This window comes from Nerophis lumbriciformis, linkage group LG05 (genome assembly GCF_033978685.3).
Source record: "Nerophis lumbriciformis linkage group LG05, RoL_Nlum_v2.1, whole genome shotgun sequence".
NCBI classification, from domain to species: Eukaryota; Metazoa; Chordata; class Actinopteri; order Syngnathiformes; family Syngnathidae; genus Nerophis; species Nerophis lumbriciformis.
Window position 1 is genome coordinate 24924026 of NC_084552.2, and position 19213 is coordinate 24943238.

General features: G+C 39.6%; 2 protein-coding genes across 2 annotated transcripts in view; one reads left to right on the forward strand and one right to left on the reverse strand.

The window, feature by feature from the left end:
- nelfa (negative elongation factor complex member A) overlaps positions 1-19010 on the reverse strand; it is a 29549-nt gene extending 10539 nt beyond the window's left edge. The window contains exons 1-5 of the mRNA XM_061961021.1: positions 18883-19010; positions 18366-18453; positions 17906-18060; positions 7448-7657; positions 1194-1365 (exon numbers count right to left, since the gene is read on the reverse strand). Of these exons, the coding sequence (XP_061817005.1) occupies positions 1194-1365; positions 7448-7657 (382 nt within the window). The 5' untranslated portion in view covers positions 17906-18060; positions 18366-18453; positions 18883-19010. The remainder of the gene's footprint in view (positions 1-1193; positions 1366-7447; positions 7658-17905; positions 18061-18365; positions 18454-18882) is intronic.
- nicol1 (NELL2 interacting cell ontogeny regulator 1) lies at positions 12782-17872 on the forward strand. Its single transcript, XM_061961025.1, has 4 exons — positions 12782-12862; positions 13032-13145; positions 14639-14727; positions 17310-17872. Exons 2-4 carry the CDS (start codon positions 13043-13045, stop codon positions 17376-17378), a joined length of 261 nt encoding a protein of 86 aa, XP_061817009.1. The 5' UTR covers positions 12782-12862; positions 13032-13042; the 3' UTR covers positions 17379-17872.
- Positions 19011-19213: the final 203 nt, after the last annotated feature.

Consider the following 19213-nt stretch of genomic DNA (forward strand, 5'->3'; position numbering starts at 1 on the left):
CCTTCCGGTAGATAAAGTTTTAAAAAGCAATCAATCTATTTAATACATTCTAGAAAAGAAAATGGATTTGGAAACGGCAGACTTTCAATACCGGGTAGTTGTTTCTAGCACTTTAAATAAGGACGTTTCACATTACCCGAGTCTGTCTACCCATCTGTGACGTCATCGCCACGCGCCATCAGTCATCAAAACAAGTATGGCGGATACCAGAAGACAACCAGACGAACGAGAAATTATCAAGCCACTATTCCGGTGCAGTGTGTGGAAACACTTAGGCTTTTGCAAAGACGGAGACGTTCTTAGTAAGTTGCTCGCTGTGTAGGATATGTTAAGGTCAAGTAAAATACAATTGCAACCCGACAAATCTCTTGAACGAAGGTGCCATGGGATTTGCCACACGCCGACCGCCCAGGCACTTGCAACGTCCCTGCTGCAGCAACGCAAACAAGTACTGCATTTTTAAGACTGTAAGGCACACCTAAAATCCTTTTATTTTCTCAAAAATCGACAGTGCACCTTATAACCCTGTGCACCAAATCTACATATTGATTCTGGTTGTACTTATTGACATTGAAGCAATTTTATTTGGTAAAAGGTGTAATGATAAGTGTGACCAGTAAATAGCAGTGCCGCATAGGAGATACGTGTGGACTGCAAGTTGACGCCTGTCATTTCAAGCAAGCAAGCCCAAAACTTTGAGGATTCATTGAGAATGTAGAGCAGTACACACGGCTCTCAAAAATCTGTCAAAACATTTAGTATCTCAAGCAACCCCCGCGACTCCGAAAGGGACAAACAGTAGAAAATGGATGGATGATGGACTTTGGTAAGCTACAAAACTACGAATGCTGTCGGTGCATCACGGCTACTGTAGTCAGGCGTACTGTGCTTCAACATATGGGTATTTTCATAGTCTGTGTATGAGAACCCCAAAATGGCACCTGTTAGGAGACATTATCTGGCGTTTTGTTTCAACCTAATATGAAAAACTAACTTTTCTTACCTATTGGTACCTGCTGATGTGTATTTGGGATCTGAATATGTCCTGAAAATGTGTGTGCGAGTCCGCCATGGTAATCCGCACTGTAGTCTAAAAAGTTTTTTTTTTAATTAATTAATTAATCAGACCTGATATAAGATCAATTAATCGTATCGCAACAAACAAACAACAAAACAAAAACAAATTGCATTACCTTTCTCCCTGAGCTCTCCGAGAATGTCCTGCACATTTGGATTCTGCTCCTCCAAGTCCAAATTGAGAGAGCCCGTCTCTGGGAAGGACTTGAGTATGTCGGCAACCATCAGCACCCAGGGCTCAGAGTCCACTGTGGCCAGCTGGATTATTTCTGAGAGGGCCTCTTTCATCTGGACACAAAAATGAGGCTACCATTAGAGCATACAATAACTACAGGGTTAGACAATGCAATTTTATTGGATGCATCTACAGAGTTATGCTCTTGCGGTAACAACCCTGTTAATGTGACTGTCTCAGCATCATATTTTATGGGGCGAATGCACAGCAAAGTCACTCCAACCACAGAATTGAATAATAAGTGTAACCGGTGGTCTTTTCCTCTGCGTTGTGTAGAATTGAATACGACCGACACCATGTGTTGCTGCTCAGCCGCACTTTACTGACTGATAATACAGAGAATACAATTGTTGTCAATAATATTCTGCCATCGTCGAGCCCCTCTCCCGTTATCGTGGACGAAAGGGCGAGTTACGTACAACTAGGGCTGGGCGATATATCGATACACGCGATATATCGCGGGTTTGTCTCTGTGCGATATAGAAAATGACTATATCGTGATATTCGAGTTTACGTTCTCACGCAGTTGCTTTGAGCTGCTGGCATTACACTACAGGCTCTCCTCGCTCTTTCCTGTGTCTCCTTCTCACAGACAGCAAGCGCACTTTCTTACACACGTCAAATACTGTCACGTCATACGTTACATACTGTACGTATACGCCTCGCGCAGCAAAGAGGTAGCAGCATGGGTAACGTTAGCTGTGATGCTAGCGCAGCCGTGCGAGTGGTAATAGGAGAGAAAGAAAGTGCGAATCTGGTAACAAATGAAGGAATAATTAATTCCCCCCAAAAACCGCAGGGGGTCCATCGTCTGCCGGTGGTTTGGCTTCAAGTGGGAATATGTCGAACAGACAACCGTAATTTGTCAAGTGTGGGGCAAAAGCGTTGCTATAAAAAGTAGCATTACTGCTAATATGTAGCATCATTTGAAAAGTCACCTGCTAGAGAATGAACAGTGCTTACTCTGCATGTCAACATCTCCGTTCGGTGCCACACGCCCACACCATCAAAATGCCGAGGCAAACATTTCCAGATCAACACCGTATGAAAAAAATTGTGATTTCCTTCTCTGCATGAAAGTTTTAAAGTAGCATATATTAATGCAGTATGAAGAAGAATCTTTAATGTAGACACATAGAATCATCATACTGCTGTGATTATATGCATCAAGTGTTCATTCAAGGCTAAGGCAAAATATCGAGATATACATCGTGTATCGCGATATGGCCTTAAAATATCGCGATATTAAAAAAGGCCATATCGCTCAGCCCTACGTACAACAGTGAAATAAAAACATACCTGATAATACAGAGAATACAATTGTTGTCAATAATATTCTGCCATCGTCGAGTCCCTACACGAATATAATAATACAGAACAAGAAAGTGAACTTAAGTTCTTAACAAGACAAATGCACTTTTTCTGTCGTCGCGTGGACGCCTACCTCTCCCGTTATCGTGGACGAAAGGGAAGTAGGAAGGCGTGGTTAACGCATATACAGTATAGAGACAGGTGTCACAGCAATTATTGCAGTAGGAGGGACAACGAGACAATGGTTCCACATTGACAAAACATCAAACAACCTTCAGGTATTTACATGTAACTGATGATAGTATATATGATAGTATATATCTGTATCATGAATCAATTTAAGTGGATCCCGACTTAAACAAGTTGAAAAACTTATTCGGGTGTTACCATTTAGTGGTCAATTGTATGGAATATGTACTTCACTGTGCAACCTACTAAGAAAAGTCTCAATCAATCAAACAACTTACACATTTTGTGTAATTATAACAATATTAAAACATTAAAAAATACATTATTTACATGACATAACTGACCCTGTACGTATCTACACAAATGCACGGGGGTTATGCAAAAAATGTTAAATGCTGTTATCACATAAACGCTGCAGGATTAAAAACAAATGCAAAAAAGAGAAATACGGCAAATGCTGAAAACACACCAAATTGCGTGACAGAAACTCTGCAATTTCAAGGAACAAAACGGGAGTTTTCACAGCGACCAGGGAAGCCAGGCCTAATGAATAACAGTCTTTAAAGACATGACCAGGATGCCCAAAAAGGCAGAACTAATAAGTACATTGTTGTTATGTTTTTGTTAAACACTTAACCATAACATTTAACAGTTTTATAGAGCAATTATAGCCTGCTCAGTGTCCTTGTGGTTAGAGTGTCCGCCCTGAGATTGGTAGGTCGCGAGTTCAAACCCCGGCCGAGTCATACCAAAGACTATAAAAATGGGATTCATTACCTCCCTGTTTGGCACTCAGCATCAAGGGTTAGAATTGGGGGTTAAATCACCAAAAGGACTCCTGAGCGCGGCCACCGCTGCTGCTCACTGCTCCCCTCACCTCCCAGGGGGTGGAACACGGGGATGGGTCAAATGCAGAGGGTAATTTCACCACACCTAGTGTGCGTGTGACTATCAGTGGTACTTTAACTTTAACAAATTTACATAATTTCATATAGGGATTTCCAGGACATAACATGCGAAAGAAGTCCAATTACCCTCAAGTCCCAAGCAGCCACCATAACAGTTTATTTAATGCTTAACAAAAATCGCTTAAGGATACAATTTTAACCTTCTGGGTGAATCCAAACGCAACAACCTAAATGTTCTAAACTGGTAAAGTAACATGAAAAAACCCCAACATAAATACACCATATCGTACTTGACCAAATAAACAGGAGAACGAAACAAATAAAACCAAAGTGCAAAACCTTAACCTTCCAGGTAACAAACAGGAGATAGAATAAAGTTCAAACCCCGGCCGAATCATACCAAAGACTATAAAAATGGGACCCATTACCCCCCTGCTTGGCACTCAGCATCAAGAGTTGGAATTGGGGGTTAAATCACCAAAATGATTCCCGAGCGCGGCCACCGCTGCTGCTCACTGCTCCCCTCACCTCCCAGGGGGTGGAACCATACTTGCCAACCCTCCCGATTTTCCCAGGAGACTCCGGAATTTCAGTGTCCCTCCCGGGCAACCATTCTCACGAATTTCTCCCGATTTCCACCCGGACAACAATATTGGGGGCGTGCCTTAAAGGCACTGCCTTTATCGTCCTCTACAACCTGTCGTCACGTCCGCTTTTCCTCCATACAAACAGCGTGCCGGCCCAGTCACATACTATATGTGGCTTTTACACACACACAAGTGAATGCAACGCATCCTTGATCAACAGCCATACAGGTCACACTGAGGGTGGCCGTATAAACAACTTTAACACTGTTACAAATATGCGCCACACTGTGAACCCACACCAAACAAGAATGACAAACACATTTCGGGAGAACATCCGCACCGTAACACAAGATTAACACAACAGAACAAACACCCAGAACCCCTTGCAGCACTAACTCTTCCAGGACGCTACAATATACACCGCCGCTACCACCAAACCCCGCCTACCTCAACCCCTGCCGCAATTCGGAGGTCTCAAGGTTGGCAAGTATGGGTGGAACAAGGGGATGCCTCAAATGCAGAGAGTAATTTCGTGTGTGTTTGTGTGAAATTACTTTACTTTTTAATTAAATGCACTGGGAGTTCTTCCCACATGATTTTGACAAATAATTTGCTGCACCTTAATGCGCATTTTCCTGTTTTATGGTTTGACTTATAACATCGATGTCATTGCTATGTCATTATACCGCAGTGACGTGCAGTCAGGGGAGGCAGGTTAGGCGGGGCCTCACGTGCCATCATGGAAAGAAAAAAAATGTAAACAGAAAAAAAATTTATTAAATTGTTATATGTATCCAGTGATTATACTATAAAGTTATTTTCCATTTAACTTCACCAGTTTTAGATTATTTTTATTCAAAATCGCTGAATTTTCACATTTGCCGTTCAAATACTGAGAAGAGACTTGCGGTGATCAGCAGCCAGTTGAGCCTCACCATGGATTGCGCAATGACTCGGCTAACTGCTGGCCTGCTGTGCAGTGAGACCGCATTGCTATATGAATTATATTATACATTTCCATAGTTTAGTTAGCTGAGGTATGTAATGTACTGTGTATTTTGTCAACAACTGTATGTGTGTAACGTATTTCTTGTGCTGAGCAATCATAAAACGGCTGTGAAGACGCACTGTGTGAGGCTCGCAGTAATCCCGCCTCATGGTGGTAGAGGGCGCTAGTGATCCCAGGGATCATTTTTGCGACTACTCATCTGCAGAAGAAGTGACAACAAGCAGCAACAGCTAGCGACCGTTCATTTTTTCCTCTCGCCTGGACTTTTAACATGGAGGATTACATATCTAAAATAAAAGTTTTCTAAACTGGACTTTCAATCGAAGCAGGAGGTAATAATTAAAGGAAGATTTCCATCTAGACAGAGAGACTCTTGAAACTGAAGAAAGATAAGGAAGACTTCTATAAACAAGTTATCGATGCTTTTGTTCAGAAGGAGCGGCGCATGGACTTCATTTATAAGTAAAGGTAAGACCATAACAACATTTTTTTTTAAATTAAATGTGCTTTTTTGTGTGCTACAGTTTGTATGTGTAAAGTTAAAGCATACTTGCCAACCCTACCGGATTTTCCGGGAGACTCCCGAAATTCAGCGCCTCTCCCAAAAACCTCCCGGGACAAATTTTCTCCCGAAAATCTCCCGAAATTCATGCAGACCTGACTGACGTGTCGACAGCCTGTTTTCACGTCCGCTTTCCCACAATATAAACAGCGTGCCTGCCCAATCACGTTATAACTGTAGAATGATCGAGGGTGAGTTCTTGGTTTCTTATGTGGGTTTATTGTTAGGCAGTTTCATTAACGTCCTCCCAGCGTGGCAACAACACACAACAACAGCAGTCACGTTTTCGTCTGCCGTAAACAGCAATGTTGTGACACTCTTAAACAGGACAATACTGCCATCTACTGTACATGCATATGTGACAATAACATCTACTGCTTTTAGAGAGTGCAGTGCACAACTGCGCACACAACAAGGAGACGAAGCAGAATGCATCATCAGAGATGGTGTTCAGCATAGTTAGAAAAATAGTGACAGAGAATAGAACAAGGATGGACAATTCAACCCTTAACTCAACAATGAGTAGATGAGTGTTATGTGTGTGTATATGTGTAAATAAATGAACACTGAAATTCAAGTATTTCTCTTATTTATATATATATATATATATATATATATATATATATATATATATATATATATATATATATATATGAAAGACTTGGTGAATTCTAGCTGTAAATATACTCCTCCCCTCTTAACCACGCCCCCCCCCACCCCCACCTCCCGAAATCGGAGGTCTCAAGGTTGGCAAGTATGAGTTAAAGTTAAGTGAAAGTACCAATGATTGTCACACACACTAGGTGTGGTGAAATGTGTCCTCTGCATTTGACCCATCCCCTTGATCACCCCCTGGGAGGTGAGGGGAGCTGTGGGCAGCAGCGGCGCCGCGCCCAGGAATCATTTTTGGTGATTTAACCCCCAATTCCAACCCTTTGAAAGTAATGCTGGTATGAGCTTTTAAACATAACCCGTTAACTGCTGCCAATCAAATGGTGAATTAGATAATCTTTAGGGTTCATATGTTTGTAAATCTGACTGTGATGAAGTCAGTGCCTCACCAGCCATTAACCTCACCGCACGTCACTGTTATACCGATATAGTGCTCAACACAAGTGATGCGTGGAGCTGGTCGATGTCACGGCACCGCCCCCCCGGTGCACTCTGTGTCTTGCTTCAATCACACCGCCACAATGTCTGAACAAGAGCCGTTGAGCTCTCGTTGAAGTGTCGGAAACAAGCAGCGGTTTGCTGACACAAGTAGTTTCGCTGTTTATGTCTGAAAGTGTTATCCGTTAAGTTTTTAGGTGTGACATCCAGATCAAAAAACGTCAGCTTCTTGCTTCATTTCGTAGCTCCTTAACGTCTCGTCACCTTCCGCGGTGCTGCAAGCTAGCAAGCTAATGCTAACACAAGTAGTTAAGTGCACTAAGGGAGAATACAGTGTAGTTTGAAATAATTAAAAGGTAAGTAACATTTAAAAAAATAAATAAACATGTATTGGTTATTTACCACCTCGTTCGAAGCCCACCTGGCGGGTGAGCGGGACGCCTAATGCACGGCACCCACCTCGTCCACGGTCCGCCGGGGAAGATGGAGCATCCCGAGTAGTAGTTTGAGTTTGACCGGCGGCGACAAGCTGGAGAAGCAGAGCCGAATGTTGTCGATCACGGAGACGGTGAGAAGCGACGCGATGCTCGGCGGTGTCCACAGCTCGTCTGTGGAGCCAAGTTTGTTGTGAAGCCACAGACCAGTGTCGCTGTCCTTCATCGACGCCATCTTGGAAAAAGAAGTGTTTTGAGTTCGGGCATTTTAATGGACTACTAAGAAAACAGCAGTCAGGACCCCGCCCCCACATCTGCATGGAGGCCCATAATTGATGCACTTTTTTACAAGAAAATACAAAATAATATTATTTCTAACATAATTTAGTTATGAAAATTGTATAGTGAACAACTTTTTTGGGGTGAAACTTTGGAGCCAAAAACAACAGCTCACAATTTAGAATGTAATAAAAACATGTTTTTATTGAGATTTCACAGGCTGTCCAGTGTATATTAATTCTATTTTTTTTTAAATTAATGATTGATTAGGTTTATGTTTATTTTATTTTTGTGTGTGTGATTACCTGCCCTTGCAAAGCTAAAACAACTCACAATTTAGAATAGTATGAAAATATTTTCATTTTGCAGCACTGTCAATTATCATCTATGGCAGTGGTTCTCAAATGGGGGTACGCGTACCCCTGGGGGTACTTGAAGGTATGTCAAGGGGTACGTGAGATTTTTTTTAAATATTCTAAAAATAGCAAAAATTCAAAAATCATTTATAAATATATTTATTGAATAATACTTCAACAAAATATGAATGTAAGTTCATAAACTCAGTGAAGAACAAGCTCAGGTTTCTCACTAAAATGTCTGTCAAAAAGAACTGTGAAAAGAAATGCAATATTCAGTGTTGACAGCTAGATTTTTTGTGGACATGTTCCATAAATATTGATGTTAAAGATTTTTATTTTTGTGAAGAAATGTTTGGAATCAAGTTCATGAATCCAGATGGATCTCTATTACAATCCCCAAAGAGGGCACTTTAAGTTGATGATTACTTCAATGTGTAGAAATCTTTATTTATAATTGAATCACTTGTTTATTTTTCAACAAGTTTTGAGTTATTTTTATATCTTTTTTTCCAAATAGTTCAAGAAAGACCACTACAAATGAGCAATATTTTGCACTGTTATACAATTTAATAAGTCAGAAACTGATGACGTAGTGCTGTATTTTACTTCTTTATCTCTTTTTTTCAACCAAAAATGCTTTGCTCTGATTAGGGGGTACTTGAATTAAAAAAAAATTCACAGGGGGTACATCACTGAAAAAAGGTTGAGAACCACTGATCTATGGTGCTAGAGCAGTGGTTCTTAACCTTGTTGGAGGTACCGAACCCCACCAGTTTCATATGCGCATTCACCGAACCCTTCTTTAGTGAAAAATAAAATGGTTTTTTTTTCTAATTCAAGACAAAGTTATATGTTTTTGGTAACACTTTAGTATGGGGAACCTATTCTAAGTAACAAGGACTTAATTTAGAGTTATTTGGACACTAGGGGAACATATTCTAAGTAATAAAGACTTCATTTAGAGTTATTTGGTTATGGTTATAATAAGGCCATGCCGAATAAGGCATTAATAAGTACTTAATAATGACTAGTTAAGAGCCAATATGTTACTAATTTGCATGTTATTAAGCAACTAATTAATGGTGAATATGTTCCCCATACTAAAGTGTTACCATGTTTTTTTTACTGGTGCATAAAATGAACCGTGCATGAACATCACCTTGTTCAAACAACAAAACCAACACAGTGCATAAACTCACAACAAATTACACACCTGCAAATCAGTCAGCTGTTGCCGTATCCGTAATACGCCGATAGGGAGAAGTTTGGATTTACACGATGAGTCGGGTGTGTTTTCACCTCCGCCGAACCCCTGAGCACGACTCACCGAACCCAGGTTAAGAACCACTGTGCTATAGGAAGCAGTTTATATTCTTTATAATGCAGATGAACGTCTTCAAGGACTCTTCATTGCCATACTGGCACACATGAGACATATGAGATGGCACCAAATTTAGTACCCAAAGTCCCAGAATGAGCGCCACAAAAATGATGGTATGCAATATAAACACAATAGGACATGTCAAACTAATTTTAGATCGAGGGCCACATGGAGTAAAATCTACTCCCAAGTGGGCCGGACTGGTAAAATCACAGCACGATAACTTAAAAATAAAGACAACTTCAGATTGTTTTCTTTGTTTAGAAATAGAACAAGCACATTCTAAAAATGTACGAATCATAATGTTGTTGGGTTTTTTTTTTACACTTGCATGTTGCAGTTAATAGTATTCTATCTTTATGTGTTGTTATTTATATTGTATGAATACATTATATGATAATGTTCATCAGTCAACTCATTGGTGTTAATTTTCAATCTGTCAAGATAAAAAAATTATATAAAAATCAGATTACAGTATGTTACTTATGTAGTGTGCTCATTTTCCTCGACTGGTACACTAACATCATGTGTTTTTTTTGTTGTTTTTTTTTACATATGTAGCTTCATCTACAAAGATACAAACTGCTATTGCGACATGTAGCGGACACATTTAGAACAAAATGTTGGCTCGTTTTTATACGTAGCAAACCTATCCCGCAGGCTGGATAAAACCTGTTCGCGGGCCCGATTCCGCCCCCGGGCTGTACGTTTGACACCCCTGCAATAGGATATAAACAGTAAGTTATATAGCATAGGTTAATGAATCCCAAGATGCCTGAAGCTGGAGACCACTTCCGCACCTGCTACTCCGATGTAAAGGGTGAAATGGGGGGTGTCTGACCTTCCTGAAGTCCACCATGGTCTTCTTTACATTGATGCAAAGATTGTTGCTTTTGCATCCATCTCCCAGATGTTGTACCGCTTCTCCATCATCATCGTCTTTGATGCGTCCCACTACTGCTGTGTCGTCCGCTTACTCCATTGTATGACCGCTGGGGTGTTAAGTGCAGTCCCAGGTCAGCAGTGTGAAGAGGAGGGAGCTCAGCACACATCCAGGGATCTGGTTGAGGGCATCTGGCAGGGAAAAGTCTTTTGGACATTATGTACCCTGGGTGTTGCAGTTAATGCCAAGATGCCTTTCCACTTGCTCTCAGGATCATTGGAGGTGAAGTCACCCTGCAGGATCTTTTGTGAATAGGAGGCTTTAGCCCTCTTGATGCCCGCGTCCAGCTCTCTTCTTGAGTGCTGCCTTGAAGTACAAACCCCGTTTCCAAATGAGTTGGGAAATTGTGTTAGATGTAAATATAAACGGAATACAATGATTTGCAAATCATTTTCAACCCATATTCAGTTGAGTATGCTACAAAGACAACATATTTGATGTTCAAAGTGATAAACCTTTTTTTTTTTTTTTTGCAAATAATCATTAACTTTAGAATTTGATGCCAGCAACACGTGACAAAGAAGTTGGGAAAGGTGGCAATAAATACTGATAAAGTTGAGGAATGCTCATCAAACACTTATTTGGAACATCCCACAGGTGAACAGGCAAATTGGGAACAGGTGGGTGCCATGATTGGGTATAAAAGTAGATTCCATGAAATGCTCAGTCATTCACAAACAAGGATGGGGCGAGGGTCACCACTTTGTCAACAAATGTGTGAGCAAATTGTTGAACAGTTTAAGAAAAACCTTTCTCAACCAGCTATTGCAAGGAATTTAGGGATTTCACCATCTACGGTCCGTAATATCATCAAAGGGTTCAGAGAATCTGGAGAAATCGCTGCACGTAAGCCCGTGACCTTCGATCCCTCAGGCTGTACTGCATCAACAAGCGACATCAGTGTGTAAAGGATATCACCACATGGGCTCAGGAACACTTCAGAAACCCACTGTCAGTAACTACAGTTGGTCGCTACATCTGTAAGTGCAATTTAAAACTCTCCTATGCAAGGCGAAAACCGTTTATCAACAACACCCAGAAACGCCGTCGGCTTTGCTGGGCCTGAGCTCATCTAAGATGTACTGACACAAAGTGGAAAAGTGTTCTGTGGTCTGACGAGTCCACATTTCAAATTGTTTTTGGAAAATGTGGACGTCGTGTTCTCAGGACGAAAGAGGAAAAGAACCATCCGGATTGTTATAGGCGCAAAGTTGAAAAGCCAGCATCTGTGATGGTATGGGGGTGTATTAGTGCCCAAGACATGGGTAACTTACACATCTGTGAAGGCGCCATTAATGCTGAAAGGTACATACAGGTTTTGGAGCAACATATGTTGCCATCCAAGCAACGTTACCATGGACGCCCCTGCTTATTTCAGCAAGACAATGCCAAGCCACGTGTTACATCAACGTGGCTTCATAGTAAAAGAGTGCGGGCACTAGACTGGCCTGCCTGTAGTCCAGACCTGTCCCCCATTGAAAATGTGTGGCGCATTATGAAGCTTAAAATACCACAACGGAGACCCCGGACTGTTGAACAACTTAAGCTGTACATCAAGCAAGAATGGGAAATAATTCCACCTGAAAAGCTTAAAAAATGTGTCTCCTCAGTTACCAAACGTTTACTGAGTGTTGTTAAAAGGAAAGGCCATGTAACACAGTGGTGAAAATGCCCTTTCCCAATTACTTTGGCACATGTTGCAGCCATGAAATTCTAAGTTAATTATTATTTGCAAAAAAAAATAAAGTTTATGAGTTTGAACATCAAATATCTTGTCTTTGTAGTGCATTCAATTGAATATGGGTTGAAAATGATTTGCAAATCATTGTATTCCGTTTATATTTACATCTAACACAATTTCCCAACACATATACTATATACAAACGGGGTTTGTATATAGTCTTCAGCAGTGCTCTCACATCTGCATTCAACCAGGCTTCTGCTTTGAGTAGACAGTGATTGTCTTACTGGTGGAGACAAAATCAGCACACTGAGAAAAATAAACAGAAACCCATACTTATATTAAAAGTAAATAAATGCACAAATACAATCTGGAGCAAAGTTTTGAAAGAAATACACAATGGAATGGAGGATTTTGATTCAGCGGCAAAGTATAGGAAAAAAAACAAATGTGTTGAGAAAAATTGAATACCAATAAGCAACTATGAGTTTAAAAAAGAAAAAAAGTTTGTGCAAGGGAAAATAATAACAATGTTGAAAATAACCACAAAAAAATAACTCTAATATTGAAATCGGAACAGATAGTTAATAATGAATAGAAAATACATAAAAAAGCTGTATATTATTTTAAATGCGATATCCAGCCGCTGGTCGGTTCTTTTATTTTGAAATGTGTTTTTGACCTCAAAGAACACGGCAATCTCCGCGCATGCGCAATCGTTCGCGTCCACATTAAAACAATTCTCCTCGGCCAAGCTGACCTGCAATTCTCAGGCAAATATCGTCGACATATTGAGGGTAAGTGAGCACACGTCGTCCATTTCAGCAAGGTACGTTCGTGCGTCTATAATGCAATTAAACACCGAATACGTTTATATGATTTTTATTGATTTTGACGGTCGCGTTAATGAGTAATTGGTGCACAAGCACGCATCTTGTTATTGACAAGACCCTGACGGAACTACAGGTATTGGAATCATGGCATCCAGAGGACTGATGCTCCTCCTGACGGCGCAGCTTCTTCTGTGTCTCGGCGGTGCTGATGCTGAGCAGGAAACGGGGACGGTCATCCCCGCGGAAAGTAGGTGTTTTGAACCTTTTTTGTAGTGCCTGTTTAAACGATGCAAGACTCCAGGGATACTTGATGAATGCATGTAACCACATGAAAAGGGAGTGACTTTGCTTATGAATGATACAATGATATAACAAAGCAGCACCAGTTCAATACACTGTAAAAAAAAAAAAAAATCCTATTTTTATGGTTAATTTACTCTAAATTTCTACAGTAATTTTTTTTATTTTTTTTAAATAGTTTATAAAACTGTAGAATTGAAGACATTATCTGTAAATAAACAATCCGCCTCTTATTTTAAGTAATATGCCAATTTCTATTTTTTTTTACAGAAAAATACCAAATTAATTATACATAGCATTTTCTGTTTTCTTAAATTACTTTCAAATTCATGTAAAATTACAGTAATTATCTTTCATTAAATGTGTAGCTTGTTATATAAAAGGCTATGTCCATACTAACAATTTAATAAAGGTATTTTTCTTGCAGAACTGTTTGCATCATCACTTTATTAAAGGTGGTTGATCTTAACAATTCAGAAAAAATCTGTAAAATAATGGTATTTTTCTGTGGAACTGCCAGCATTGTCACTTCATTAAAGGTGTTTGATTGTACTAATTTGGAAAAACTCTGTAGAATAAAGTAGAGATGTCCGATAAATGCTTTAAAATGTAATATCGGAAATTATCGGTATCGTTTTTTAAATTATCGGTATCGTTTTTTTTTAAATATTTTTTTGTTGTATTAAATCAACATAAAAAACACAAGATACACTTACAATTAATACACCAACCCAAAAAACCTTCCTCCCCCATTCACACTCATTCACACAAAAGGGTTGTTTCTTTCTGTTATTAATATTCTGGTTCCTACATTATATATCAATATATATCAATACAGTCTGCAAGGGATACACTCAGTAAGCACTCATGATTGTGCGTGCTGCTGGTCCACTAATAGTACTAACCTTTAACAGTTAATTTGACTAATTTTCATTAATTACTAGTTTCTATGTAACTGTTTTTATATTGTTTTACTTTCTTTTTTATTCAAGATTTTTTTTTAAATGTATTTATCTTTTTTTTTTTTTTTTAAAGGACCTTATCTTCACCATACCTGGTTGTCCAAATTAGGCATAATAATGTGTTAATTCCACGACTGTATATATCGGTATCGGTAATTAAGGGTTTGGTCAATATCGGGATATCGGCAAAAAGCCATTATCGGACATCCCTAGAATAAAGGTATTTTTTCTGCAGAACTGTTTGCATCGTCACTTTATTAAAGGTGGTTGATCTTAATAATTTAGTAAAATTCTGTAAAATCACGATATTTTTCCGCAAAACGTTTCATGAACATTTCTGTAAATATAATGTTTTTGATCATTATTTGGTTTACAATGTTTTACTTTAATTTTATGGTTTTCGTTTGGCAGCCGTAGCTGCCAGTAGATGACCGTTTTTTTACAGAATTTTTTTTTACAGTGTACTCTTTTATTACAGGTCGCCCGTGTGTTGACTGCCATGCATTTGAGTTCATGCAGAGGGCCCTGTTGGACCTCAAAAAGACTGCATTCAATCTTGATGCCAGGGTATGTTGCAATGTCATATGTATCTCCATATTTATATGCTGTAATTTGCTTTTTCTTGGTAAGGCTGTAAAATGTTAAAGGTTTCAGCAGTATTGTAAAGCCGTTGACAAACAAAAGGGCAGCATTTTACCCCCAAGTTTAAAGACAGGTAACCCATTGGGTTGAGTTTTGTGGGATCTGAGCCGATGATGTCGTTGTGGCTTGTGCAGCCCTTTGAGACACTTGTGATTTAAGGCTATATAAATAAACTTTGATTGATTGATTGATTGAAGGACGGAGTCATTGGGTCTGCAAATGTCAGTTTCCCCCCCAACTCCTGTAAAATAAAATGTCATTCACAATGAAAACAAGTCAGTATTTTAAAAGTACTTCTGCCTGAAATAAAAATAAGAATTATTAATGACATTTTTGTCATTTCAATCCTTGAACGGCCTGTAGTATGTTTTTACATGACTATGCTGCTTTTGTTTATTAGGAAAACAACAACAGAAAAACACATAGCATTTTTTAAATATTTATGAATACACACCATTCCAAACATTAAGAAATAGAGTGAGAAACACACACCTATTTCATTGTTAAAGATCCCTTGTAAAAAACAGATATTTTTCTGCATGCTTTAACGAGGTTAAAAGGAACGCCATCTAGTGGAAACATTTTAATATAAAATATATTTATACAATATTAACAAAGGCTTGCATTAATTCATGGTCAGTTGGGTCAAAAATGGCATTTTTAATCTGCCATTTTTAGGGACCGAGTCCCTTTGGGACAGAGGACCCTATTGAATTTCTAGCGTTTCATTATTAAACCGCCGCCTCTTTGAGCTGTAATTTGACCCCCTTAACATGCTTCAAAACTCACCAAATTGGACACACACATCAGGACTGGCGAAAATTGCGATCGAATCAAAAAACAAAAAACCCAAAACTCAGAATTGCACTCTAGCGCCCCCTAGGAAGAAAACACAGACAAAACGGCCTCTAACTCCCAGTAGGAATGTTGTAGAGACATGAAACAAAAACCTCTATGTAGGTCTCACTTAGACCTAGATTTGATACAATGACAACCCCCAGCAAAAATCAACAGGAAGTTTGCAATTCCCCCTTCAAAACAAAAGTTGAGTAAAAACAGTCACCTTTTTTCAAACATTATCTCCTCTGAGCGTGTTTGTCGTCCATCCATCCATCCATTTTCTACCGCTTATTCCCTTTGGGGTCGCGGGGGGCGCTGGAACCTATCTCAGCTACAATCGGGCGGAAGGCGGTGTACACCCTGGACAAGTCGCCACCTCATCGCAGGGCCAACACAGATAGACAGACAACATTCACACTCACATTCACACACGAGGGCCAATTTAGTGTTGCCAATCAACCTATCCCCAGGTGCATGTCTTTGGAGGTGGGAGGAAGCCGTAGTACCCGGAGGGAACCCACGCAGTCACGGGGAGAACATGCAAACTCCACACAGAAAGATCCCGAGCCCGGGATTGAACCCAAGACTACTCAGGACCTTCGTATTGTGAGGCAGATGCACTAACCCCTCTGCCACGTGTTTGTCGTGTCGGCTTCAAATTAGCACAGAAGAGAGATCGAACCCTTCTGATTAAAAGTTGATGAAAGAGTTTTAATTACTGTTCCGGTTTGGATTTTATGAGCCCTCAAAGTCGGTCCTGTCCATCGCTGCTTGCAGCTTTAATTTTGTATTGTATTTATTGTATTGATCTACTCTCAATTTTATGCTGAAGCTGTTACACATACTGTAATATTGTACATGGTAATTGTTATATATTGTATATATTATATACAAATATACTATAATATAATAATATATCAGTATATATTATATACTGTATATATAATATGTAAATATTACATAAATGTTATATTTTATATTGCTACTACGGTCTACTTTATACCTGCATTATCCTTACTGTGTGGAACAATTTCCCTTGTAGATCAATAAAGTTTGTCTAAGTCTAAGTCTATTGCGACTGAAAACAAGTAAATCCTCTCTGGCTAATTTCACATACTGTTCATCACAGCCAAAATAAGTGAATGGCACATGGCTGTCTCCAGGATCTCTTAAAGCCGGGGTGTCAAACTCGTTTTCATTGAAAGCAACATCGTAGTTATGGCTGCCCTCAGAGCCGCTTGTAACATAGTGAATAAATATGACGTGTATATTTACCTTATTACACATTTGCCTTGGTATTTATTATACTTTTACGGACAAATTAATGGTTTGCTTGCTTTGAAATACTAAACAAGCAGATATTTAAGCTATCATTTTTATTTCAACAAAAAACATAACTGGAATTTACATTATTTGTTTCATGATGAGATAATATGAACGTTTAAAAGACATGCACATTTTATGTTGAAGTGGAAAAAAAAGACTACATTTAGTCAGAAAGAATAAGTGCTTTATTGGGGCACATTATTTCCAGAATGTAGCGGCCAGACCTGGCCCTGGGGCCTTGAGTTGGACACCGATGTCTTAAGGGTAATACGCCCCCTTGGTGGCGGTGTGTGGGCTTACGAGCATCTTTTAATTGTAAATGTGTGGTATTTGTGTTGCAGACAGAAACTCTGGTGCTGAGAGCCGAGAAGAGGGCTCTGTGTGACTGCATGCCCAGCTCACTGCACTGAACAGAACATATTCCAGAACCACTCATGTACAGCGATTTTTATTTCAACACACAACAGACACTTTATTGTCTCTCATTTCCGTGAGTGAATGTTGTCATGAAGCACTTTTTTTTTTTTTTTTTTACAACCACAGATGTCTTACATTGCGGTTCCTAAAGTTGTAGTTCCCAAAAGGAATAACATCCAGAGAGAAGTCTCATCATTTTTGTTAAGCTTTACTTTTACTTAGCACAACACTGTAGCATGAATTGACAGCACCTTTTGTGAACATAGATTGTATGTATAGATTTGTATGTAAGAGGTGACATTATTACCTATCAGATAACTGCAATATTGAAAGATAGTCATAACAGTGTTGTCGTCATTTGAATTGTACCGTCTAGATAAAAGCTGTGATTATTTGTTGTAGCTCATGTTGTGTAACATTAATAATTTTGTGTTGCAGAAAAAAGTTGTGGGCAGGGGGGTGCAAATAAAATGTACCATCAACTTGGTTCAAGTGTGGAAAATCAACATTTTACACCTACCCCTTGCAATTCCTTATTTACACCACAAGAGGGCGCTCCACGTCATGGAAGGTGGACGGCTGTGTCGCAGCATTGCAGCATTCACCCCTCCCTTCTTCATTACTGCAAGCTGAGGTGAAAGGCTGCTAATATTGTAGATCAGTGGTTCTCAAACTCTGAAAACAACAGAGTTTGAAAACACTCTTCAACTACCATCAAAACGACCCACAATAAAATACAGTAGCACAGTAGGCCAACATATTCATTAAAGATCAGGCAGAGGTTTAACTTAAGTATATGGCCACTGTAACATTTCACACAGCAACACTGTGTTTGAATATGGGAAAATAAAACACTAATAAATTAAGTGATTATTTAGCGTACCACTAGATGAAGCCCATGTACCACGACGACGAGTGGTACACATAACAGTTTGAGAATCACTGCTGTAAATGCACGAAGACTAAAAGCCAAAGCCCACCTTGACTTTTGTGACAAGATCATAGTCGCCTGACACGGATCAATAACATCAATCTTGGGTCAAGCACTTTACAGGCATGGGGAGGGTCCTGCATATGAGGGGAAAAAGGGATTAAACACAAAATGCCGTGAGTGAATTGGGTTTCCTTATCCTTAATTCATTAAAAGTACAGGGGCCATTATTGTTGCCCAATGTCTAAAAAGAAACACATTATATGTACATTTTTTGTGTACTTTATACCTGCATCCTTTCCATCCCTTGTAACTGAGCTACTGTGTGGAACAATTTCCCTTGTGGATCAATAAAGTTTGTCTAAGTCTAAGACAAAAAAATGAGGCTCTGCTTCAGGAGAAAGGCATTTTAAAAACGCGGTGTATTTTCACACTATGTCCTCAGGAGGGCGCCATACATAAACAACTGCTGCATTTTTCTACATTTACACCACGTCCTTGTGGTCTACATAACATGTAATGGTGGGTCTTTGGTCAAAATGTTGCATAGATGATATTTTACGTACCATCTTCAAGCCACTTTCTGACCGTCTCTTCAGGATGCGCCGTTTTGTGGGCGGTCTTATTTACGTGCCTCCACTTCGACTGCAATTTCTCCCCGTCAGCCATTTTTAGCGCTTCCATATGGAGTCTCCTGACAGATAAACATTAGAACCATTCACTACTTTGTTTTAGAAAGGGCAGCAGTGGAGGATGCATGTGCATGTGCGAGCCAGTCTGCCCCACAACAAGAGGATAGAGAAAAAGAAGGAATTGACCAGAATGTCGGACTACACTGGCAGACTTGCGCAAAGCTCTTTGGGTAGAACATTACCATATATGGAGATATTCGCTGAT

Coding starts and splice junctions, on each gene's coding strand:
- nicol1 (XM_061961025.1), top strand. CDS start 13,043: ATGGCATCCAGAGGACTGATGCTCCTCCTGACGGCGCAGCTTCTTCTG. Junction 13,146..14,638: donor GACGGTCATCCCCGCGGAAA/GTAGGTGTTTTG, acceptor CTTTTATTACAG/GTCGCCCGTGTGTTGACTGC. Junction 14,728..17,309: donor CATTCAATCTTGATGCCAGG/GTATGTTGCAAT, acceptor TTTGTGTTGCAG/ACAGAAACTCTGGTGCTGAG.